Here is a 20786-nt window from a genome sequence, read left to right on the forward strand (position 1 = left end):
ATGTACTGAATTTCACAGAAATTTTATTATATCAGCTTTCCCAGCAGCACCTTCAATAAGGCAAGTGCCTGCAAATTATTCCCCAAATTTAAATGACCAATATTTCAACCACAGTTTTATATGAAATGGTTTAGAGCTGACATTTTAACAGATTATCATACTTATTTGCAATCTTTAATAAAAACAGATAATTAAACATGCTAAATGAGATACTGAAACTTACAGGAATATTGTGGTCCTTTCTTCCTTTATGTGAGGAAGCAACATGTGCAAGATACTGAATAACTTTCTTAGTATTTTCTGTTTTCCCAGCACCTGATTCACCTCTGCAAAACATAAATTATTGGTGTTAAATAGATGGAAAAATAATAATCAAGACAAAATAATCAAAATCAATGAAAACAAGACAAATATTGCATGGAATGTACTTTTAACATCAGGCAGCAATAAAACTCTTAATATTGGACAACAGCAAAATAAACTGGCTTCAATATCAGAAAAATGCAGAGTTGGCCATTGGAATAAAAAGTCCTACAATATTACTTAAAATAGAAGCAATACTAAAACAAAATTATTTAACATTGTGCGTATAGATCGTGGGGTGCGATGGCTCAGCTGTTAAAGTCGCTGGGCTTATTAGCTGGAGAGCTGACAGCCCGGGTTCAAGACCCAAGCTCCGTGCCATGGGACGAGCTCCCGTTACTTGCCCCAGCTCCTATCCACTTTGAAAGCATGCAAATGCAAGTAGATTAATAGGTATCACTTCGGTGGGAAGATAACAGTGTTCTCTGCACCTGTGGTGTAATAGCCATACTGGCGATAGGACCACAGAAAATGTCTTCAGGACAATGCTGGCTCTCTCAGCCAAGAAATGGAGATAAGCATCATGCCATAGAATCAGGCACAACTGAAGGGAAACCTTTACCTTTTTTTGCTTGTAGGTCAGACATTCAGAATTAAATAAATTAAATTAAATAAAGTATTTTTACTCTCATCCCATTTAATACAAAATGATGTAACAGAGAAAGAAAGCAATGATTTTATCATTAGTTAGCCCATTAAAATTCCATTTATACAATTTTTAGTGCTTTAAAATTTCATTCCTTTTAAAGTCTTTACTGTCTATAATCATGCTAATCCCTTTAAATAGTTTACAGTGGTACATGTCTACTGACTTCTTTAGATAGTTAATATAAGATAATCACTTTCCTAAATCTACTCATTTAGTTGACAGCCCGTAAAATTTCCAGATCAAAATTTGCAAATCCTGCATAGCATAATCTATGCAGAAGAATATATTAATAATTTAAAGCATGCATATTTCTATCCCATGTTATTTTTCTATTCTACTATATCTAGATATTTTAGCCAAAGATGGGAAGATAAAACTTACAGAACTCTATTCAAGAGTGCTCAGTCTTATACAATCTATCTGAATACATCTTACACAACTTTCTTTTGGAATAAGACAGTTAGGAAAAGGACTAAAAATCAGTCACACATTTTATTTAAAGACGATCCCAATTTTTTATATAAACATAATCCCCAGCATTTTTACATATTGAAAAAAATCCTCTTTAAAACTTTACAAAGCTGCTGTCACTCAATGTATGTGAAACTAAACTGAATCAATAACACTTATGACTTTATAAGGAAGTTTCCCAAATATTTTACATTCTTAAATACTAGCCTGAGCAGACGAAACATATTTTTAAGAGCTCAACATCAGTCTAATTTTAAAACCGGGGCTTTGGAACTCTTTCTAATTACATACAGTGAAATAATTTTCCCTGTGGTTAAAGCTATTTTTGGAATCTACCAAACATTTAATGTCACACATGTAATAATCTGAAACAGATTAAAACAAATCACAATCAAAACAAACAGCGTAAATATTCTTTACTCCATTGATCTGATTCTGGAAATAGAAGCCAAAGTAAACAAAAGACTTTACATATTCTCATAAAGTTATATATAAGGCTCAGCCTTCAAGTTTTTGGAAAGAGTATGATTTTTTTTAAAAATTGTATCAAGAGCAGACTCTGGGATGATATGGAAAACTTTAAGAAAGATCAGTGCTGATACACAATTTTTCTGAAGCTGAGAGGAAATTTCAATTTGCCCACGAGTGTGAGGTCTGTTCTGTCGAAAACAGACGTTCTCATACCCATCTCAGCACTTCTTTCATCCTGCACGTATCAATTTGTTTCTTAGTAAAGCAAAATAAATAAATAAATCTCATGCATTCAATTTTAATAGTATTCACTCATCCAGAGAAAATTAAAAAAATAATTTCACCGACTTCTGAAATCTTGCATTTCTCTTATACAGGACCACCTCTGTGGCATGTGCATGGATAAGGGCTCATTTTTTTTTCTGAAACCCTCAAATCTAATGGAATGAAAGAGGCAGCTTCATGTCTTTCTCTTTCCAGTATAATGTGGTTCTCTGTGAGTATTTAGATATATACATGCTAGTGTACAGGTGTAAACAGGAGGCTGGTTCTCTGTGTTGGCATGTGCACATTATCTGTGCAGTATATAAAAGTACAGTGCAGAAGATTTTATGTTTCTAAGTTTGACGGGAAGGCTGTATTTGGGCAGCTGCCTCCAAAACGCCAATACCCCACTGGGTTTAAATAATGTTCCTGAATTTATTCATATAAAAACCGGCAGTCTTACTCTCCTGCAAAGTTAATATAAAGGATTAAGCTAAAGTTAAAAAATCTAGATTTTCTTCTCTGCACACGGATCAACGCTCCTACAAATTTATTTAATTTTGTTCAAGGAAAAAAAAACTGAGAGAAATATTTGATTTCCAGTTACAGCCCACAGGAGGTAGGCCAATTTTTTATAACAGATTTGTTCCCCCAAATAAAACTGAAGCAAACTGTGTGGCTAATGAAAATGAGTCCAAGGCAAATAAAAAGCTAGGACTAAACAAATGTCTCAAATTCAATTTGCCAAAATCATGGATAAATGCATGGACTCTGAAACAGTAACCATCACCTTATTGTTTCAAAATTTGAACAGAATATACAGTAAGCTTTTGAAAGATATTTTATGACAGCACTACCGATTGAACTAGCATGCTTGTACCTTAATTTTTCAGAAGGATTTATTGATACATACAACTACTTGAAGCACAATTCAAATCTGGAAACATCAGCCAAAATGTAGCAGATTTAGTCAGTTACAATGAAGACAACTCTTCAGGTTTTTTAACACCTAACAAATTATGATACAATCATCAATTTCTGGAAGATTATGCCATAACAAATTAGTTAAACTTTAGCAAGAAGACATTGCCACTTCGATTATTAAAAAACATGTTTTAGACATCTCATTATTTTATTTTTAGACAAATATAGATGTAGACTAGACAACCCATGACCTCCTGGGACACTGTTTCAGAGATATTTCCTTATCAAAACAAAGAAACAGAATGATCACACATGCAGTTGAGGGTAGGGAAAACTTACCCGAGCCCTGGGAATTATCCCACTGCCTTATGGAAATAGCAATAGCACTTAGACTTATATATCGCTTCACGGTGCTTTACAATTTACAGAGTCAGCATATTGCCCCCAACAATCTGAGTCCTCAGTTTACCAACCTCGGAAGGATGGAAAGCTGAGTCAACCTTGAGCCGGTGAGAATCGAACTGCCAAATTGCTGGCAGCTGGCTGGCAGCAGAAGTAGCCTGTAGTACTGCATTCTAACCTCTGCGCCACCACAGCTCAATGGTGCTATAAGCTATGAAGCAGCATTGGAAATGACAAGAGTTATGTGACTATGGCTGATTGCATGTGGTAGAATGTAATTCAGACTCACAGGAGGGAGGGATTCTTTCCCATAGCTTGAAATCTTTGATATGCAGGAAAAGGAAAAGGCAGATCCCCTCCCCAGCACTTCAGAGTGCATATCTAATAGTTATATAGATTTGTGCCTTAATCTGGCAAATTTCCAGTTTATAGGCAAACAGCAATGTCTTCTTCTCTTTAATCTTTCTCAACAGTATAGACTTCTCCAGAGAGCTAGGTCTTTGCATCCTGTGTCCCAGTTATGTGCCCTGAGTGAGTGTTTGTGCTGATTTTATTATCCATTTCTTTGTTTTCTTAGCTGTCTATAGTATTTTCCAACTCTTAGCTACCCATAGTATTCTCCAACACCAAAATTCAAAAGCATCTATACTGTTTCTATCCTGCTTCTTCAAAGTCCACCTTCCACTTCCATAGAATGTCCCAAGTAAAACCATTGCCTACATGATTTTGATCTTTGGGGTAGACACACATCCCAACAAGTGAATGTCTTTCAAAGGTCTTTTTTGCTACTTTTTAAGTGAAAGTCTGCAGTGTATTTCTTATTTATATTTCACATTTCTAAACCACTCATCTCCTTCAAAGAGTTAATTGCTAGTTCCTTTACGGCAGAAAGTCAGTTTTAAAAGGAAAAAGGTATTCACCCCTTCAATATCTTCACTGTCAAATATTAATACTTGTCCTAAAACATTATGTTGAATGCAAAATGTTATTCTGGATATAAATACTGAATATTGGCGGTTAATATATTTCTATTTCTCACGATACACACAAACCAAACTTCTCTTTTCTCATAGGATTATTTTTCATGATTCTGTTTTAGTGTACGTTCATGTTGCAAAATAATTACACACACACACAAGGTAATGTGTGTGAAATAACCTTTAGGTTATTTAGAGAGTTTTTTAGATACAGAGTAACTGACAACATCCAAGCATATTAATAAATTTTACAACTTGGAAAGGGCCATTTGGATAATTGAGTCTAATTTCCCAGGTCAGCTTTGGCTTTAAAACATTTAATGAAGAGATTTCTGCTTATGTGTCCTTTAGCAGTCAAAATGTTTATGCCTTTATGCCCTAACTTCACTGTAACTGGAATCCGCCTTCCTGCAATTCAAGTTTATCATTGTGTCTTACTCTCTAGAATGCCAGAAAACTGGCCTTTCTGTGAGTCCTGAAAAGTGTTATTGTACTCCTCCTTATCTCTTCTCAAGACTAAATATGGCCACTTCCTTCAATCTCTCCTTATAAGATTCTAGCCTCCTTATCATGCTCATCACCCTGTTTTTCTGAATCTTTCTTAAATTTTATGCCCAAAACTGGACATAATACTTAAAGATGGGTTTGACCAATACTGAATACAATGGAATTATTCCCATGACTTAAAAATTCTATTTTTGTTGAAACAGCCTAAAACTACACTTTTTTAAAAATCTTATCACATGGGTAATTCATATTCACCTTCTAATCAACTATAATTCCAAGATTCTTTCCAAGATCCAATCCAGGTACCTTCCATCTTAAGCCTATGGATTTAAATTCTTTCTCTAAGCGAAGGACTTTCCACTTCTTTTCTTAAACTATTTTCCGTTTAGATACTTCTCTGACTATTAAGGTCATTTTGAATTTTATTTCTAGCTTCTAGAGCAGGGGTCCCCAACCCCTGGTCGGCGGACCAGTACAGGGCCACGCAGTTGGAGGCATGCGAAGAGTCTGCAGGGGTCTGGGCAGGGGCGGGAGAGTGGCAAGGCAAGAGCCGGCTTGCTCAGTGCAAAGTTTCTCCAGCGGCTGCGCTTGCAACTGGCTTGCAACTTCTGAGCTCAGCATCCTTCCTCCTCTTGCTTCTTGTGCTCTCTTCTTCTGCCTCCTCCTCTTCCTGCTTCCTCTCCTCCTGCTACTTTTTCTTCCTCAGCCTCTTCTTCCTCACTTTTCTCCTCTCCCCCTCCTGGCACCCTAGCTGGGCTCGTGCTCCCTTCGCACAAGTCTCCAGGTTTGCAAGGCAAGCGCACGCCAGCCCACCTTGCAACCGGGGACTTCCCCAAAACTTTGTTGGAGGGAGACCCCCCCCCCCAAGGTCTCTGTCTCTGTCTCTCACCTTTTCTAAGACCACTGAGTTTTTGCTTTTGTTTTGGTGGTGCTCCAGGTGCCTCATGTTTTGGCAATTTCCTGCCTGCTTTTCGTGGTTTAATTTTGTGTGTGTGTGTGTGTGTGTGTGTGTGTGTGTGTGTGTGTTCACACTTCTTTCTTTGTGCAGCTCTCAAGTCTGCAAGCCAAGCGAGCTCCTACCAGGCTTGCAATGGAGGAGGGGAGAAGCTACATTTCCCCTTAAGCACTGTGTCTCCAAGGGAATCCCTCTCTCATCTGCACCTTCTCCCCCCCCCCATCCATGGAAAATTGTCTTCCATGAAACCGGTCCCTAGTGCCAAAAAGATTGGGGACCTCTATTCTAGAGTGTTTACTGTATCTTCTACCCAAGCCAGTACTGTGTCATCTGCAAATCTGTAAGCTTTTCCTCCAGTTCCTTATCTGAATCATTAATAAAATGTTTAGGAGTACTGGGCTTAGATCCAAGCCCTGGGACACCTCACTTAATATCCCACCATTCAAGCATGTATGAATCTATGTAACAGAGATTTCATCCAAGCTATACGTAACTAGCTTGCTAAGCAAAATGTCATGAGATACTTTGTCAAATACTTTGCTGAAGGCAAAGTATATTTTCTCCATAGCATCCCACAGCCTACTAAGGAAGATAACATTTTAAAAAGGAAGCAAATGTAGGTGATTCATTGCATGCAAACGTAGGCAGAGTTCTAATTTGAAAGATCAGTTCTATACACTGAACGTAAAAGGTGGCTGGACAACTAAATATGAAATTAATTTCTCCACAAAACCTTATTAGTGCCTGATGACTATGCAATGTTCCAAGGAATATTAGTGTGTGATGAAAGTAACAAGCCTCTCTAAATTATGTTATGATTAATCTAGATTTTCACATTTCACTGCCAAACAGATTTGAGATGCACTGGAAATTTACAGTTATTCTTATTAATAATTATACATAGAAACAACAGTATTTTTAGTGTTGGAAAAATCTGTCAAGTTTGGAAAAATAATAACCTGAAAACATTATTCCCAAATTTATTTTGCACCTCAATTAGAAATGGATTTTGGGATATACTTGCAACCCAGGTTTTATTTATTCAAAAATGTGAACTGGGGAAATTTTCATTAAAATATGAAACTAATTTTTCATGCATCCCTATTTTTCTCTAGAACTTTATTACCTGTTTTATTATTAATTAAACTGTCAACTGATTTGTAAATGAAAAACTGCAAGACTGAGAGAAGATAGCAATGATATAAAACAGTTGAAAACAGCTTGCCTGAAAAAGCATAAATGTCAGTTGACTTTACTGTGCTGTTTTGTAATTATTAAATTTTGATTATAAATTGTCTTACTGCTAGACAATCTTGAAGGTTTGGAATTGGGCTGGAGATAAAGCAAAACATGGAATAGAGTAGGATGTTTTATAGAATCTGATTATTCTACTATTAATTCTTCTCCGTTGCTGTTGTTTATTAGTGAAAATAAATATGAGCATTAAAAGTATAATGGAACACTATCGTTCACCAGAACAAGATCATTAATGTCTGGAAAACAACTATCTACAAAAGAGCTAGAAGGTAATTGAAAGTGTTATATCATAACTCTGTATCCAAATACCTCTTTGCATCTGATACAAATCAAGACAACAATGATGGCTAAATAATATCAGTTGTTCGATATTTAAAAAAAGGTAATCAGATTTTATTTAGGTTAAGCAACCTACTAGAAGAATTATAACCTTGAGCTGAAAAAGATTTCAATCTCAATTTAAGCTTGAACATACTTGAAAGCTGCATTTAATTCGTTCTACACATTGTTCTGAAAAACTTCTTACATTATGATTTACAAATTTCTACATTTCTCCAGTACTATTAAATATCACAAGCTGCCAGGGCAGGAAAGCAATAGACATTTTAACATCACAAGTGAAAATTCTATTAAGTAGAATCGTATAAGCATTATAAAGAGTTAAAGAACAGTTGCATATTTATTATAATACTAGACTTAGCCCTAAAAATCAGACTCCCTCTTAAAAGAGTAAAGCTTAAAAAGCTCTATAAAAGTTATTATTCTAGAACAGCTGAGAAGAAGAGAGTAAAATATTTTGTGAATGAAAAATAGTCTCTACGTGTTTTCAAATATCAAGTGATTTTTTTCTAAGGGGTAAACATGTCAAACCGGTTTCAATATTTGATAGCAATAATCTGTTCCCATGACATTTCCTTTATGAATATTAAAATTTAAAAAAATATTTTTTTCAGAAGCAATATTCAAACTGAGTTGAAAAGCTAGCAGTAGCCCTTGTCACATGCAATAATTTAAAAAAACTGCAAATCAAAATATATTTACTTACGTGCAAAGAATTGATTGGTCCTCACGATCTACAAAACAAAACAAAAAAATGTACAGTTCTGCATGTCAACTACAGAGAAACCAAAATGTCATTCTTTCCATAGTATCTGTTAAAGTTAAAAATCTTCATCTTTAAAACAAGGACAAATACATATTGAACTTGTGTTTTCAGATATAGCTTTTTAAAAATTGAGCTTGATAGTTTCCTAGTAGAAAAATACTGAACAAATCTTGTGAATTTAATCTCGTTTTCTCTATCCCTCTCCAGTCATTCAAACGGAGTTGATATCTAGCAACAGAAATATACACTATAAACTCTAATATAAGATGTTTTACCTGAAGATTAAGATTAAGAGCAATTTAAAACCATTTGTCTTGGTTTGTTAGTAACTTTTTATCAACAAGAATGAATTGATTAGGGAATACAAATGACCAAGTGTCTTAATTCGTACACTTTTACATTTAGCATATGTTGCACAGAAAAAAGCAAAAGAACAAAGAAATGGATTTATAGTTCTGCTCAAAGAGCAGCTGCCCTAGGTGAGCATTATTTTTTTGAATCTTGAAGCTACTTTACCACCTCCTACCCCCATCCCCTACAGCAGTGGTGGCGAACCTATGGCACGGGTGCCAGAGGCGGCACTCAGAGCCCTCTCTGTGGGCACGCGGGCCGTCGCCCCAGTCCTAGACCTTCAGCTGGGTTTTATAAAACCTTTTCGCTTTAGGCCTCCGCCGCCATGTTCAAAAAAAAAAAAAAAGGTTCAATCAGTCAATTTCAACTTCTTGCGGGAAAAAAAAAAGATCTTGCAAAGTTGGAATTGATTGATTGAACTTTTTAGTCCCACCCAGTCTGCCGTTACCACCGCAGCCACGCCCACCCAATGAGCCACACCCACCCGGCACTCGACGATGCAAAGTGGGTTTTGGGTTGCAGTTTGGGCACTCAGTCTCTAAAAGGTTCGCCATCACTGCCCTACAGGATCCAGTTGAAAAAGGATTATTTCCTCCTCTCCTACACTGACCCAAAACACACACACAAACAGGACCAGACAATACTTCTACTAAATTGAATCAAAATTCACAGACATGAGAGGAAAAGAAGGATTTATACTTCCTATCTGCCCAGATCAAATCTCCGGGAAATTAGTATTTTCCCATTGCTCACCTGATGACTATTAATAAACTTCTTTTAGCTATGATAAAGTACATCCATATTGCTTACATGTAGCCATTTCTGGCAGGACTTTCAAACTCACAGAGTCTTCTAAAATGGTTTTTTTGAAAATAATAGATTTTTCTATGGACAGCAAACAACTGCTTTGGAAATAGTGGCTAGTTAAATAAACCCAATTTTCTTGTGTATCTACTGCAACAGAAAGTTCAGGACATTCTACATACATCTAAAGCAGCAGCCCCCCAACCTTTTGGGCACCAGGAACTAGTTCCATGGAGAGAGGTTTTTCCGTGGACCGAAGGGAGTGTGGTTTCATGTGCTGCCTGCATCCTTTGGATGGAGCTTTGTTTGTTTGTGTGGCCCGGTTCCTGGCATGCTGTGAACCAGTGCTGGTTCATGGGCCGGGGTTTGGGGATCTGTGAGAAATAATTGTTTCCAGCTGATGTCCCTTTTTAAAAGTTTTTTTAAAAAAAAGATGTATCTGACAGAATATTGTGCATTTGCTAAAAGCTAGCAGATCAAAAGCTAGCATTTTTAGGCAATTTTATAGTTTCGTCTTTTTTAGAACAGAAAGTTCCCACACTCTAGAACAGGGGTCTCCAACCCACAGGCCGTGACCCAGTACTGGGTTGTGACTCATTGGAACCAGGGCCGTGGAAGTGGTAGACAAATGTGTGTGGGCAGCTCCTCTTGCGTGAACGGCAGGCGAACATGCCCTCTGCTTGCACAAATTGAGCTTTGTGTGTGTGTGAGCTCACCCACCGCTCTCATTACCCACGAGTCTGCAAATCCGGAAAGTTTGGGGAACGCTGCTTTAGAATATATTATAATGTGCACAACAGCTGTTAAGCCTGTGATCAGAATTCTACATATCACTAAAAATGCTTAATTGGGATATTATAGTATAGCAGTTACAATGTTTTGCTTTGACTTGGACCTAATGCAAAATATATTTCTATTCAGTAAAGGATGGCCTGATTTTGGGCTATAAGGCAAGGCTTAGATTTTTGCCACCCGATGAAAGCCAGCTTTCCTCTTCTGCCCCTCTACTGAAAAGGTTTTTATCTCTTGGCTACCTTTGCACTGGAGAAAAACATTAAAAGAAGAAAAATAATAGAAAAGTGAGTAAAAAAAAAAAAGCAAAGAGAAATCTTGCAATTGTGACTTAAAAATCCATCTCCTTTCAATAAAGAGCTCCACCACTCCAGAGTTCACAGGGGGCCACAAGCCACACCAATCCAAGCTGCAGTAATCAGGCCCAAGTATCAGGAAAGAAGAACTCCTCTGAAAATGCAAATCTATCCATCCATCCACTGCTAAAAGTAGACGGTTCTGCCCACACTACAAGCCCTACAAAAGCCTGCATTGTTCACTGTAGTGGCAGCTCCACTGAGTGGGCTGTTACAGGAAGGGAGGGTGCTTGACAAAGGCTCAGCAAGCTGACATACTCCCTTGTCATCTCACTTAATATTGTAGGCTATGTAATTCTTTCCCTAATAATCATATCACTTATGGACAAGTGTAATAGCCCTCCAGCCATCTAAAGAAGATAAAGGTAGTTGCTTAGTATCCTGTGCACAGCAAGATCTCCCGCATTTAGAATCCAACATACAATCCACCTCATATTCCTTTTCCCCAATTAGGAGAACCAGTGGGGTAGGGGAAAGTCTGTACACAAGGGATAAGGAGGACCTTCCTGCATAAGGAGAGAACAATGAAAAACTATGTTTACTTTCATTGAAATGGGCAATTCCAAGTGGAAAGCTCCTGAGTTGAATCCATGTATGACAGAGAAGGGGCCAATAAATATCAATATATGGACATGGGGAAGGAAAAAACTTAGTGGAAAACAACAATCTTAATGCCTTCTTGTCTATGTAAATCTGCTATACATTTGTATGCAACTTGGCAAAATTGAACCTGTTCTTTCAAGGGGAGCTGTGCCACGTGTCTCTCTCTCAGAGAAAAATCAGGATCTTACAGGACCACAGAAGCAGGAGATTTATAGAGCAAGCAGTAAGGATTATATCCCTAAACTGCTTGAAAGGAAAACCCCAATCAAAAATGCAGAGAGTTGTTATACACAAATTCTGGAAACAAGAACAAATCAAGACAGTTGTCCTGCTGACAGGAAAAATAAAAATGCAGAAACTGTTGCAGCGTAGAATTAGTCTAGACCTACACAACACATGTGAGACCCATCAAACAGCCTTGCACAGCTCACCAGTTTTGTGGGGTTTTTTTTTGAAAATTCAACAAATTCACTGATGCCAGAAAGGATCTGCCACTGCCAGCTAGTTTTTAACAGCCACTTTTGCCTTGAAAAGTCATGCTGCCAACAGCCTTCAACACCTTCAAGTCTCAACAACACTGCCAGCTGTATCAGTGCTGCCAAACCGATAGTTATTAAATAGCTATTTCTTTGTGGCTTGCAATTATTTTTTGTGGAATAATTTTTCCCATCAGTTGTGCTGGATTGTCTTAGTCTTTTTTTATTCTCCCATTCAATTTCAGGTGATAAGACAGCAGCAAATAATTATGAATATTTGTTAAATGGAACATGAACAGAGAGTCCCAATGTAATCTCTGGCGACTAAACCCCTGCACTGAAAAATGTAGTCAAGAGAGAATTTTGCACTCTACAGAGCAGATGATAGCTCCTTGCATGGAATAAAATGAGGCCTCTGGGTGACCTGGTCTGTAACCAACAAAATGGTCATGTAACCTTACACATCTGAAAGAGATGTGTAATAAAATCCAGGGAAACTGTGTCTCATAGTCCAGAGGGAGACAGGAGTGGTTACAGAAAACCAGCAGCAACAGCTTTGGCCTAGCCACAGATGTCTTCTGTCATCCTTGACCATCCTGAAGAAAAGATGCAACTTTTTGAACACTCCCCCATGACTTGTATTTCATTGTCATGACAGAATTGCAATACACCTTCCTTGAAAAGAAGAGGAAGAAATAAGTCACCACCATAAAACAGCTGTCCTTCACTCGCAAAAGCAACGAATTTGCATGCAATATTTCCCTGAGGTCATCCATCTGATCTGTGACATGGGTTTTATGTCTTGACAGCAGGACATCAGAATTTCATTTTAATGTGCTTTTGTGTATACAGGTAAATGACAATAAAGACCTGTATACAGGTAAATGACAATAAATGACATTAAAAATTATCTTATCAAAGAGAGAAGCAACCTGGAATTAAGGAGAAACTTCCTGACAATGAGGACAATTAACCAGTGAAACAGCTTGCCTTCAGAAATCGTAGGCGCTCCATCACTGGAGGTTTTTAAGACAGTCACTTGTCTGAAATGGTATAGGTTCTCCTGCTTGAGCAGGGGGCTGGACTAGAAGACCTCCAAGGTCCCTTTCAGCTCTATTCTATTCATATTATCTTATTGTAGGTAAATCCTATTAAGAGATCTACTGCCAGCTCCCTGACACTAGTTTCTCTGGAGTTTCCTTCTAGAAGACAAAATTATCAGAAGTCAAGTTCAGGGTAGGGTGGAATAGACAAGGAATGTCAAATTAGGTCTTACACAATCTGGAAATTTATTTTGTGTTCTGGGAACATAGGTGATATAAAAATTGAAGTGAGAGAAAAACTATGTCCCACCTGATCTAATATTAATTGAAGGTCAGTTCCTCCTGCAGGTGCTCCAAATACTTGTGATCTGTTCATCTTCTCCAAGAAATGCCATTATTGAAATGCTTTATTTTTATTTATTTAACTAATGTATATAGTTACTTTTCTACTCATGGAACTCTGGATGGTGAACAGAAATAAACATAACCAAACTACACAACTCCAGTTTTAAATAAATTGGGTTGAGGCCCTTAAATGTTTTATTGACATATCAAATAAAAATAGGGCCTTGGTCTGATCTATAGGAAATTCTGCTGGCCTGCCATCATGAACAATTCACTCTAAGCACTGAAAGTCAGGAATTGAACTTGAGTCCTGCCCCCAAGATGGAATTTGGTCTTGAGAACAAAGTCACACTGGCTATGCAGCAACTTGTGGGGACACTTTCAGCTAAGGCATGGCTTGATCCCAATTCTTTATCATACCACTGTATAGGTTTTATATCTGTGTATACTGTTGATGCTGCAACATTGACAGTGTCCTGTCTACTTCTTCTGCAGACAGTGGGATACCTTGAAACTCTGTTACTAGATTCTATTTTAGACCTAGAAGGCGAGATACAATATCTTTCTTATGAGAGAGTAGTGTCACTGTCACTGTTAAAGGCATTGAGGAAACTGATAAGGAAATATTTCTGAAATGATGACCCAATGGGCCACAGGTTATCTAGTTACTATACTAGTTATTAAAGCTAAACAATTGTAAAACTTCTAAAGATTTATGTGAACTCAGTTCATTCCTAACTATTGACTTGAATGAGAACTTTACAATGATTTCTGATCATGATATAATGCAGGGGTGTCAAACTGCCAGCCTGTGGGCCAGATGCATCAACTGGAAGCCACGCCCACCCCATTGCCTGCAATGGCAAAACCGTCCCGATACGTTGCGTGACGTCATGTGATGTCACGAGTTTGACATGTCTGATATAATATGTACCAAAACGCATATAAGAATGCATAAATCAGCAATTTGAATTATGAATTAGTCAAATGCTATTTATTTTTAAAACTTCTATAACTTAAGAGTTTGAGAATTTTAACATATTAATTCTGTCTTGAGAAATCCATAAACATTATAGATTGTTCAAGAGAGCAAATTCTTCACATAATGTGTCCAAGATGTAATTTGAGTCTGGTCATTTGTGCCTTAAATAAGAATCATGGATTGATTTTTTCTATGATTCACTCAATTGTTTTCTTGGCTATTTATGGTATTCTCAAAAATCTTCTCCAACACCAAAGTTCAAAAGCATAAATATTCTCACTTTCCTCATTTTTCAAAGTCTAACTTTCATCCATGTAATTACCATTGCCAGAATGATTCTGATCTTTATACACATATCTCAGCAATGTATTATCTTTTCGAAGGCCTATCCGCAAGTCTTGGATATTTGTCTCAGCTGCTAGTTACATACTGTTAATTCTCCTTTCTTTGGTAACCAACCTCTTTCTATCTATTGGCCCGTGTCATTCCCCAGATTGGCTGCCATGTTTTGGTTAGAATTTCACAGATTCTTTTTCCATTATTGTTTGTTATATTTCTGTATATATTCCATAAATCGCTGTAGTCTTTTGACTTGAAATGAACCTCAGTACTGATCTAACTTCGTCTTCTAGAGATTTTTGTAAATAGGAAGTATTTTCTAAAGTTCGATGTTGACATCTCTACTGCACAAAATTTTCATTATGTATTTCCCTTTGTTTGATCTTTGAATCAGTTACTAGCTGCCCATTGGCATCCATTATCACAACAATTCAAGGTTGGAATCTTCTTCAAACTATAGAGATCTTTTGAAAGCCCTTTGTTGCTTGGATTTAGCTACTCTATACAACAAGATGTTATTAGGATTAAAACTGCTAATACTGATCTGAATTCAATTCCCTGCCTTATAGGCAAGGTCTCTTGAGAAAAAAAACAACCAAGACAATGTTGCTTCAATGGAATTGTGTACTGACATCCAGTTTAAGCAAACACTTGGGAAATTTGAGAGAAATTTCTCCTATCCATGCACACTGTTGCCATAGAAATTTAAGATACCAGTGTGGCATATGGGTTTTGTGGCCAGGCTGTCTACTATTGTGGTAAAGTGAGGGAGAAGAGAGGAAAAATGGGGAGAAAAGGCTCAGGTACAACTTTGGAGTACAGCTATGTTGTCATGATGGCAGACGGCTACTCTGGTTGTGAGCCAGAATTTTTATAGGGCAGCTAAAAAGACAGCATTCTTATTGGCTAAGTCTAGTATATAGGTATTGAGGATTAAAGCCCTGGAGGGAAACCCATTTTCTATAAAACATGCTGCTAGTTTGAGCTGTAAAGTGAGAAACAGAAGGGTTGGGGTTAACAGTGGGGGGTTAGGGTTAAGTAAAGGAGTTGCAATGTTTGAGTACATGCTGTTTTGAGGCATCAAGTCAGAAAAAGCTTTTGAACACAATGTGCGTGAATTTAGGGAATGGAGACAGACATTGCTATGCAGGTATTCCACTGGAATGTGCAGGTGTCATTTTTCCACTGGAATGTGCAGGTATCATGGTCCCAGTGGGAGAAGAGGGTGAAGATGTCAGCTGGAAGCTTTCCTGAGAGAAGTGGGAAGCCAGACAGGACACACTACACTTCAAACCCACAACAGAGGGGACAAAGGGAGGCAGCTGCCTGCAGACTTTGGGGAAGCCCCAAAATGGGACGTGTTGGGCAAAAGCCCCAAAAGGACATACATCACACAAAAACTATGCAGAAAGACATCTGGCAAGATCCAAAAATGTATAATGAAAGATTTTAAAGACACTCCAAAATAACTTAGCCAATCCCCTTCCTATCTCTCTTGCTTGATGAAATACTGAGGGGAGGGAGGAGGAAAAAGAGGAGTTGGTAGTTACACAGTAGAATGAGTAGTTGCTAGCAAATAACCATGGAAGAGGTAAAGAAAATTAGAAATTGGAAAGAAACTTTGTTGTAAAAATTTGGGTTTTCTCCCCCCCCCCACTAATTCCTGTAAATATGTTTGTACATAGTCAGAAACAAAAAAGCTTCTGCTGCCTTTCTCTCTGTGAAGCCCTTGTCCTCCTTAAAGGCACTCCCTCTCCAGTATAAAAGAGCCTTAAGGCATACTGTAACAATTATAACTTTTGTCAGATGATTTTTTTTATTGCACTTCAGCTCATCAGTGTCCCATAAAACAAAAGATTCTACAAATGGCCAGATTCAGAGGGAAATGTTGGCTTCTCAATTAGAGAAAAAGCATGTGCTCAAATGAACTAGAAGGCAGCACACATTACAGCACATTTTTGTTAAACACTGGGTGCAGCTGTTTAACATTATGAAAAGATGGTTTGTATGCATTCCTATAAGGAGTTAAGCTGGTAAAAGTAGAACAGTTCTTAACCCTGAGAGGACTGTTATTGGAACAAATTCCAGTTACCTTTCCATGGCCTTCACAAGGATAGTGAACATGAAAAAACAGGAAGGAAAAGTCTAGGATTTAAACTTAGGATCACAGGTCTATAAAAAGGAGCTGTAATAATGTAGATAAGATTTTCCATTGCACTTTATTTCATACTTCTTTACATAAAATATCCAGTTAAACTATATCTTGTCCATGTTTGAATCAGACCAGCTTTAGCTTGTACCAAGCTGAAGGATAATAGCTCTCTTGCACTGAGAAGCACCTCTACCAGAAGCAGTGCACAATCCTATCCTACATGTGGATTTGCACAGAGATCATGAAAAGAGGTTTTACGCTCTTTAATAAAATATGCTATATCATTGACTTTCCAGGCGTAATAGCCACAGCTTGTTCTTCCACATTAATATTAAAAAGAGACAATTCTTCTGACATTTGCCAGTTCTTTCCTACATATTTAGGAAGCTTCTCTAGTTCCAATCCACATTAATATTTAACTGAATCTTTGAGACAGGTTCATTTACTCCCACAGCAGTCAAAATCCCATCAGTTGAAGTGAATGATAGTCTGGTAGTTTGACAGACTCACAGTTGCAACTTACTCTCCTCAAAGCTAAAGAAGCATAAAGAGAATAGCTGAAGGGTTAAAAGAAAAACAGCAAAATAATTAAGGATATTGAAAGATATTGGAATTTTTTTTTACTATTACATTCTTTAAAAACGTGAAGTGCCTGTCTAGCCACACATTACGTCAAAAAGAGGCAATCTAACATCCGTCTAAAGTCTCAACTAGATTTCCAGATACTGACTGCAGTTTATGGAACTGAGGTGCAAAATATCTTAAAATTCTTCATTTCACAACGGAAGGCCATTTACCATCTAAGAATTGAAACCAATCAGATTTCTAATGACTGACGTGTATAGAGCTAATGACATTTATTATGATGTTACAATCTTTAATGTTAATCTTCTATTTACTTGTAATTCTAAAATGCTAGGCACAATGTCAGTGTACAACTTACAAATAAGAGTCTTACCTTGCAACATGCATCTATATGCAGATTCTGATATTGCATAAATATGTGGAGGCATTTCATGACGTTTCTTTCCCCTGTACATCTCAATGATGTTTTCAGAGTAAATTGGAAGGTTCTTGTATGGATTTATTACTACACAGAAGAGTCCAGAGTAGGTCTACAGCAAGAAAAAAAAGCTGTTTAGTCTTCCTGATTCACAATCAAGAGATTTTCTCCAGAAATAATTCCATCGAACTGGAGACTTAAATATTTTAATGCATGTAAAATCAACACCAGTGAGCTATTTCTGAACAAAATCCTGGTTCCAAAGGGATATACCAGAGTACAGCAGTTGACAACCTGATGACACAGATGGTAATAGAATTTTCAGCTACAGTGAAAACTATTGTCAAAAATCCACTAGGGATGAAATTTATCTTCAACTATTTTCTTTTAAAAATACTGCTGAGACAACTAATGAGTAATTAAAAGAACTAAAATAAAGGTTAAAAAAATAGTAGTATGTCATTTGGTGTAAATAAGTTCAAACGGTCATAAAGAAGTTTGGTTGTTTAAAATAAATCACCAGGCTCCAAAATGTAAATCTATTCAAGGTAAAAAGTTCAAAAGACTACAGTGTTAATGCCTGCTTTTTCAATGACACTAGCTAATAAATAAATGAGCATGTAGGATTTTTCTGAACTTTTCTTCCCAGCCTGGATCATCAAATTTAACATCATTTAATCAAGATGAAGCCTCTGAATGATCAAGAGAAGAAAGTGGCTTAAAGAAGAATGACAGAGAAGTTCCCTCTTCTCTGGTCACTGCCTCAAAGCTGCTCTTCATTAAAAAAAAAAAACAAAGAAGAATCTGTTAGCAAAGAACATACCTGTGACATATGGTTTAGCTATTAGAATTCTTGCAATACTGGAAATGCTACCTAAAGTTGCTAATCTCAATACCATGGTAAATTGTCAACACTAAATTTCAAACAGAAAGGGGGGTTGGAATAAAATATACAGTTGTCACCCAAGATTTAAATTTGGATTCCATGGCTGTCCTTTTAGTGTGACAAATGCATATTGACACTATTATCACATTAATTGTCTTCCACCCTACACTGTGTTTTATGGATAGTTTGCTGCAGCATGAAGTAATCAAGTAATTTTTCACATTTTGTACTACAAAACAAATGGAAACATGCAGGGCTGCTGTTTATAAAAGCAGATACCTAGCATTTAATTAAAAATAAGATGTAATGGCTTTGTTCAATTATTATATAATACTATACAATTTGACCTAACTGACATTCTACCTACAGGTATCCTCAACTTATGTCATTTTATTTAGCAACCATTCAAAGTTACAACAATACTTAAAACTGTTGCAACATCCTTGCAACTCAATGACCATGATGCTGGCACCTGGCAACCAACTAGCACACTTCTAGTGTCCTACAGTCATGTGATCACCATTAGTGACTTTTACAGCCAGCTTCTGACAAGCAAAGTCAATGGAAATGCTGGCAGGGAAGGTCACAACTCCCGGCCATGTGATGTCCTGTTTAACAATTGCAGCAAAAAAAATTGTAAAATCAGGAGCAGTCACGTGATGCCTCACTTAATGACTCAACCGCACCAAATTTCCCAGTCCCAATTTTGGTCATAAGTCTAGGACTATCTGTATTGAAATATCCTAAAGTATTCTTAGATGTTATAAAAATGGCATTTTAATTTTTTCCTTCAGGTCAGAAATTTTACTTTTTGCTTATGGCCAAGAACAGAGTGGGAACCAATGGGTGTGTTCTCAGAGTTTAAGGAAGCCATTCCTTTTTATTTTCTTGCAGCTACTTCCCAGAGGGAAGTAAAGCTTGCTGTAACACTCTCTATAACAGGGGTGTCAAACTGCCGGCCCGCAGGCCGGACACGTCACATGGAAGCCGCGCCCACCCCATTGCCAGCAATGGCAAAACCGGCCTGATACGTCGCGCGACGTCACATGACATTGCGAGTTTGACATGCCTGCTCTATAACCTTTGTAAGATGCTGTAACCACTCTACACATGTTGCAACTCAACTTGTACAACTAAAACTTTCTCTTTATCAGTGAGACATCATATAAACATTTCTAAAATCAGCCATTTTTTCTGTTTTCCTAACATTTGTTCCTTAAGTAGCTCATTGGAATGGGACACTCATTTTATTTATTTTAGATACTGCACCTCATTCACAGAGCGATTCCATCATAATCAATTATACTGAGTATAAGGTGCATCTTCTGGGAAAGACAGCTTGGTTTGTGTGTGTGTGTACACACACACACACACACAGAGAGAGAGAGAGAGAGAGAGAGAGAGAGAGAGAGAGAGAGAGAGAGAGAGAGAGAGAGAGAGAGAGAAATTGTAACATACTCTTTATAGCATTTTAGCTTCTATTTTAAAATAAATGAATCAGCATGGAAACAAAATTCAGGCTTTAGCATCACTTGAAGCCAAAGTTTCTAAGTAGTACTTAATTGTCACCACTTTATCTCTTCAGCAAACTGAAATATGTTATACAGTTGAAAATCCACTGAAATTATAATTACAGTAGCTATACTGTATCATGAGAGTAGTCTAGGGCTGGCTATTATCAATCTACAGGCTGAAGAATACTACATTCCAGTACCACATGTCTCAATATGTGATACAAAGCTTAAAATATTGATGATTTTTAAAGCTAAAGAAACCCAATGTAGGTAATCTTTGGTTAACAATATTAACTGGGACCAGAATGAGCAATGCTAAGGGATGCAGTCGTAAAGCACAATGTCATATGATTATACACTTAGCAATGGCAATTCTGGCACTTCCTGTTGCCATCATTAAGGGAATCACCATGGGTCATTAAGCAAGGGTGTCACGTGATCACCATTTGCAACTTCCTACCATTGACTTTGCTGTTGGAAGCCAGCAAAGGTGGTCACAAATGGTGACCATCAATAAGAGACATTGTAATTGTGAGCCAGGTGCTGAACACCCAATTCACACCACACGGCCACTGCAATGGCCAAAATTCCAGGGATCTGTAAGTACTACTTGTTCAGCATTGTCACAAGTTCAAATGATCATTGAATGAGTGGTTGTTAAATGATGACCACATGTAATCTAGAAAGTCTCAAAATAGATGTTTAAATATATTTGTTCTATTTCCCAAGTAAAGTAACACATATTCACAGGGTAAGCAATGTAACCTCAGAGACTTCCCTTAGTATCTACTAGAA

General features: G+C 37.3%; 1 protein-coding gene across 3 annotated transcripts in view; it reads right to left on the minus strand.

The window, feature by feature from the left end:
• MYH10 (myosin heavy chain 10) overlaps nucleotides 1-20786 on the minus strand; it is an 86977-nt gene that overhangs the window by 59776 nt on the left and 6415 nt on the right. For all 3 annotated transcript variants that reach the window (XM_015821708.1, XM_015821706.1, XM_015821704.1), the window contains 3 exons: nucleotides 17547-17703; nucleotides 8286-8313; nucleotides 224-326 (listed from right to left, as the gene is read on the minus strand). In XM_015821708.1, coding sequence (XP_015677194.1) covers nucleotides 224-326; nucleotides 8286-8313; nucleotides 17547-17703 — 288 coding nt within the window. The remainder of the gene's footprint in view (nucleotides 1-223; nucleotides 327-8285; nucleotides 8314-17546; nucleotides 17704-20786) is intronic.

Source organism: Protobothrops mucrosquamatus, unplaced genomic scaffold (genome assembly GCF_001527695.2).
Source record: "Protobothrops mucrosquamatus isolate PMUCROS unplaced genomic scaffold, P.Mucros_1.0 scaffold1384, whole genome shotgun sequence".
Classification (NCBI taxonomy): Eukaryota; Metazoa; Chordata; class Lepidosauria; order Squamata; family Viperidae; genus Protobothrops; species Protobothrops mucrosquamatus.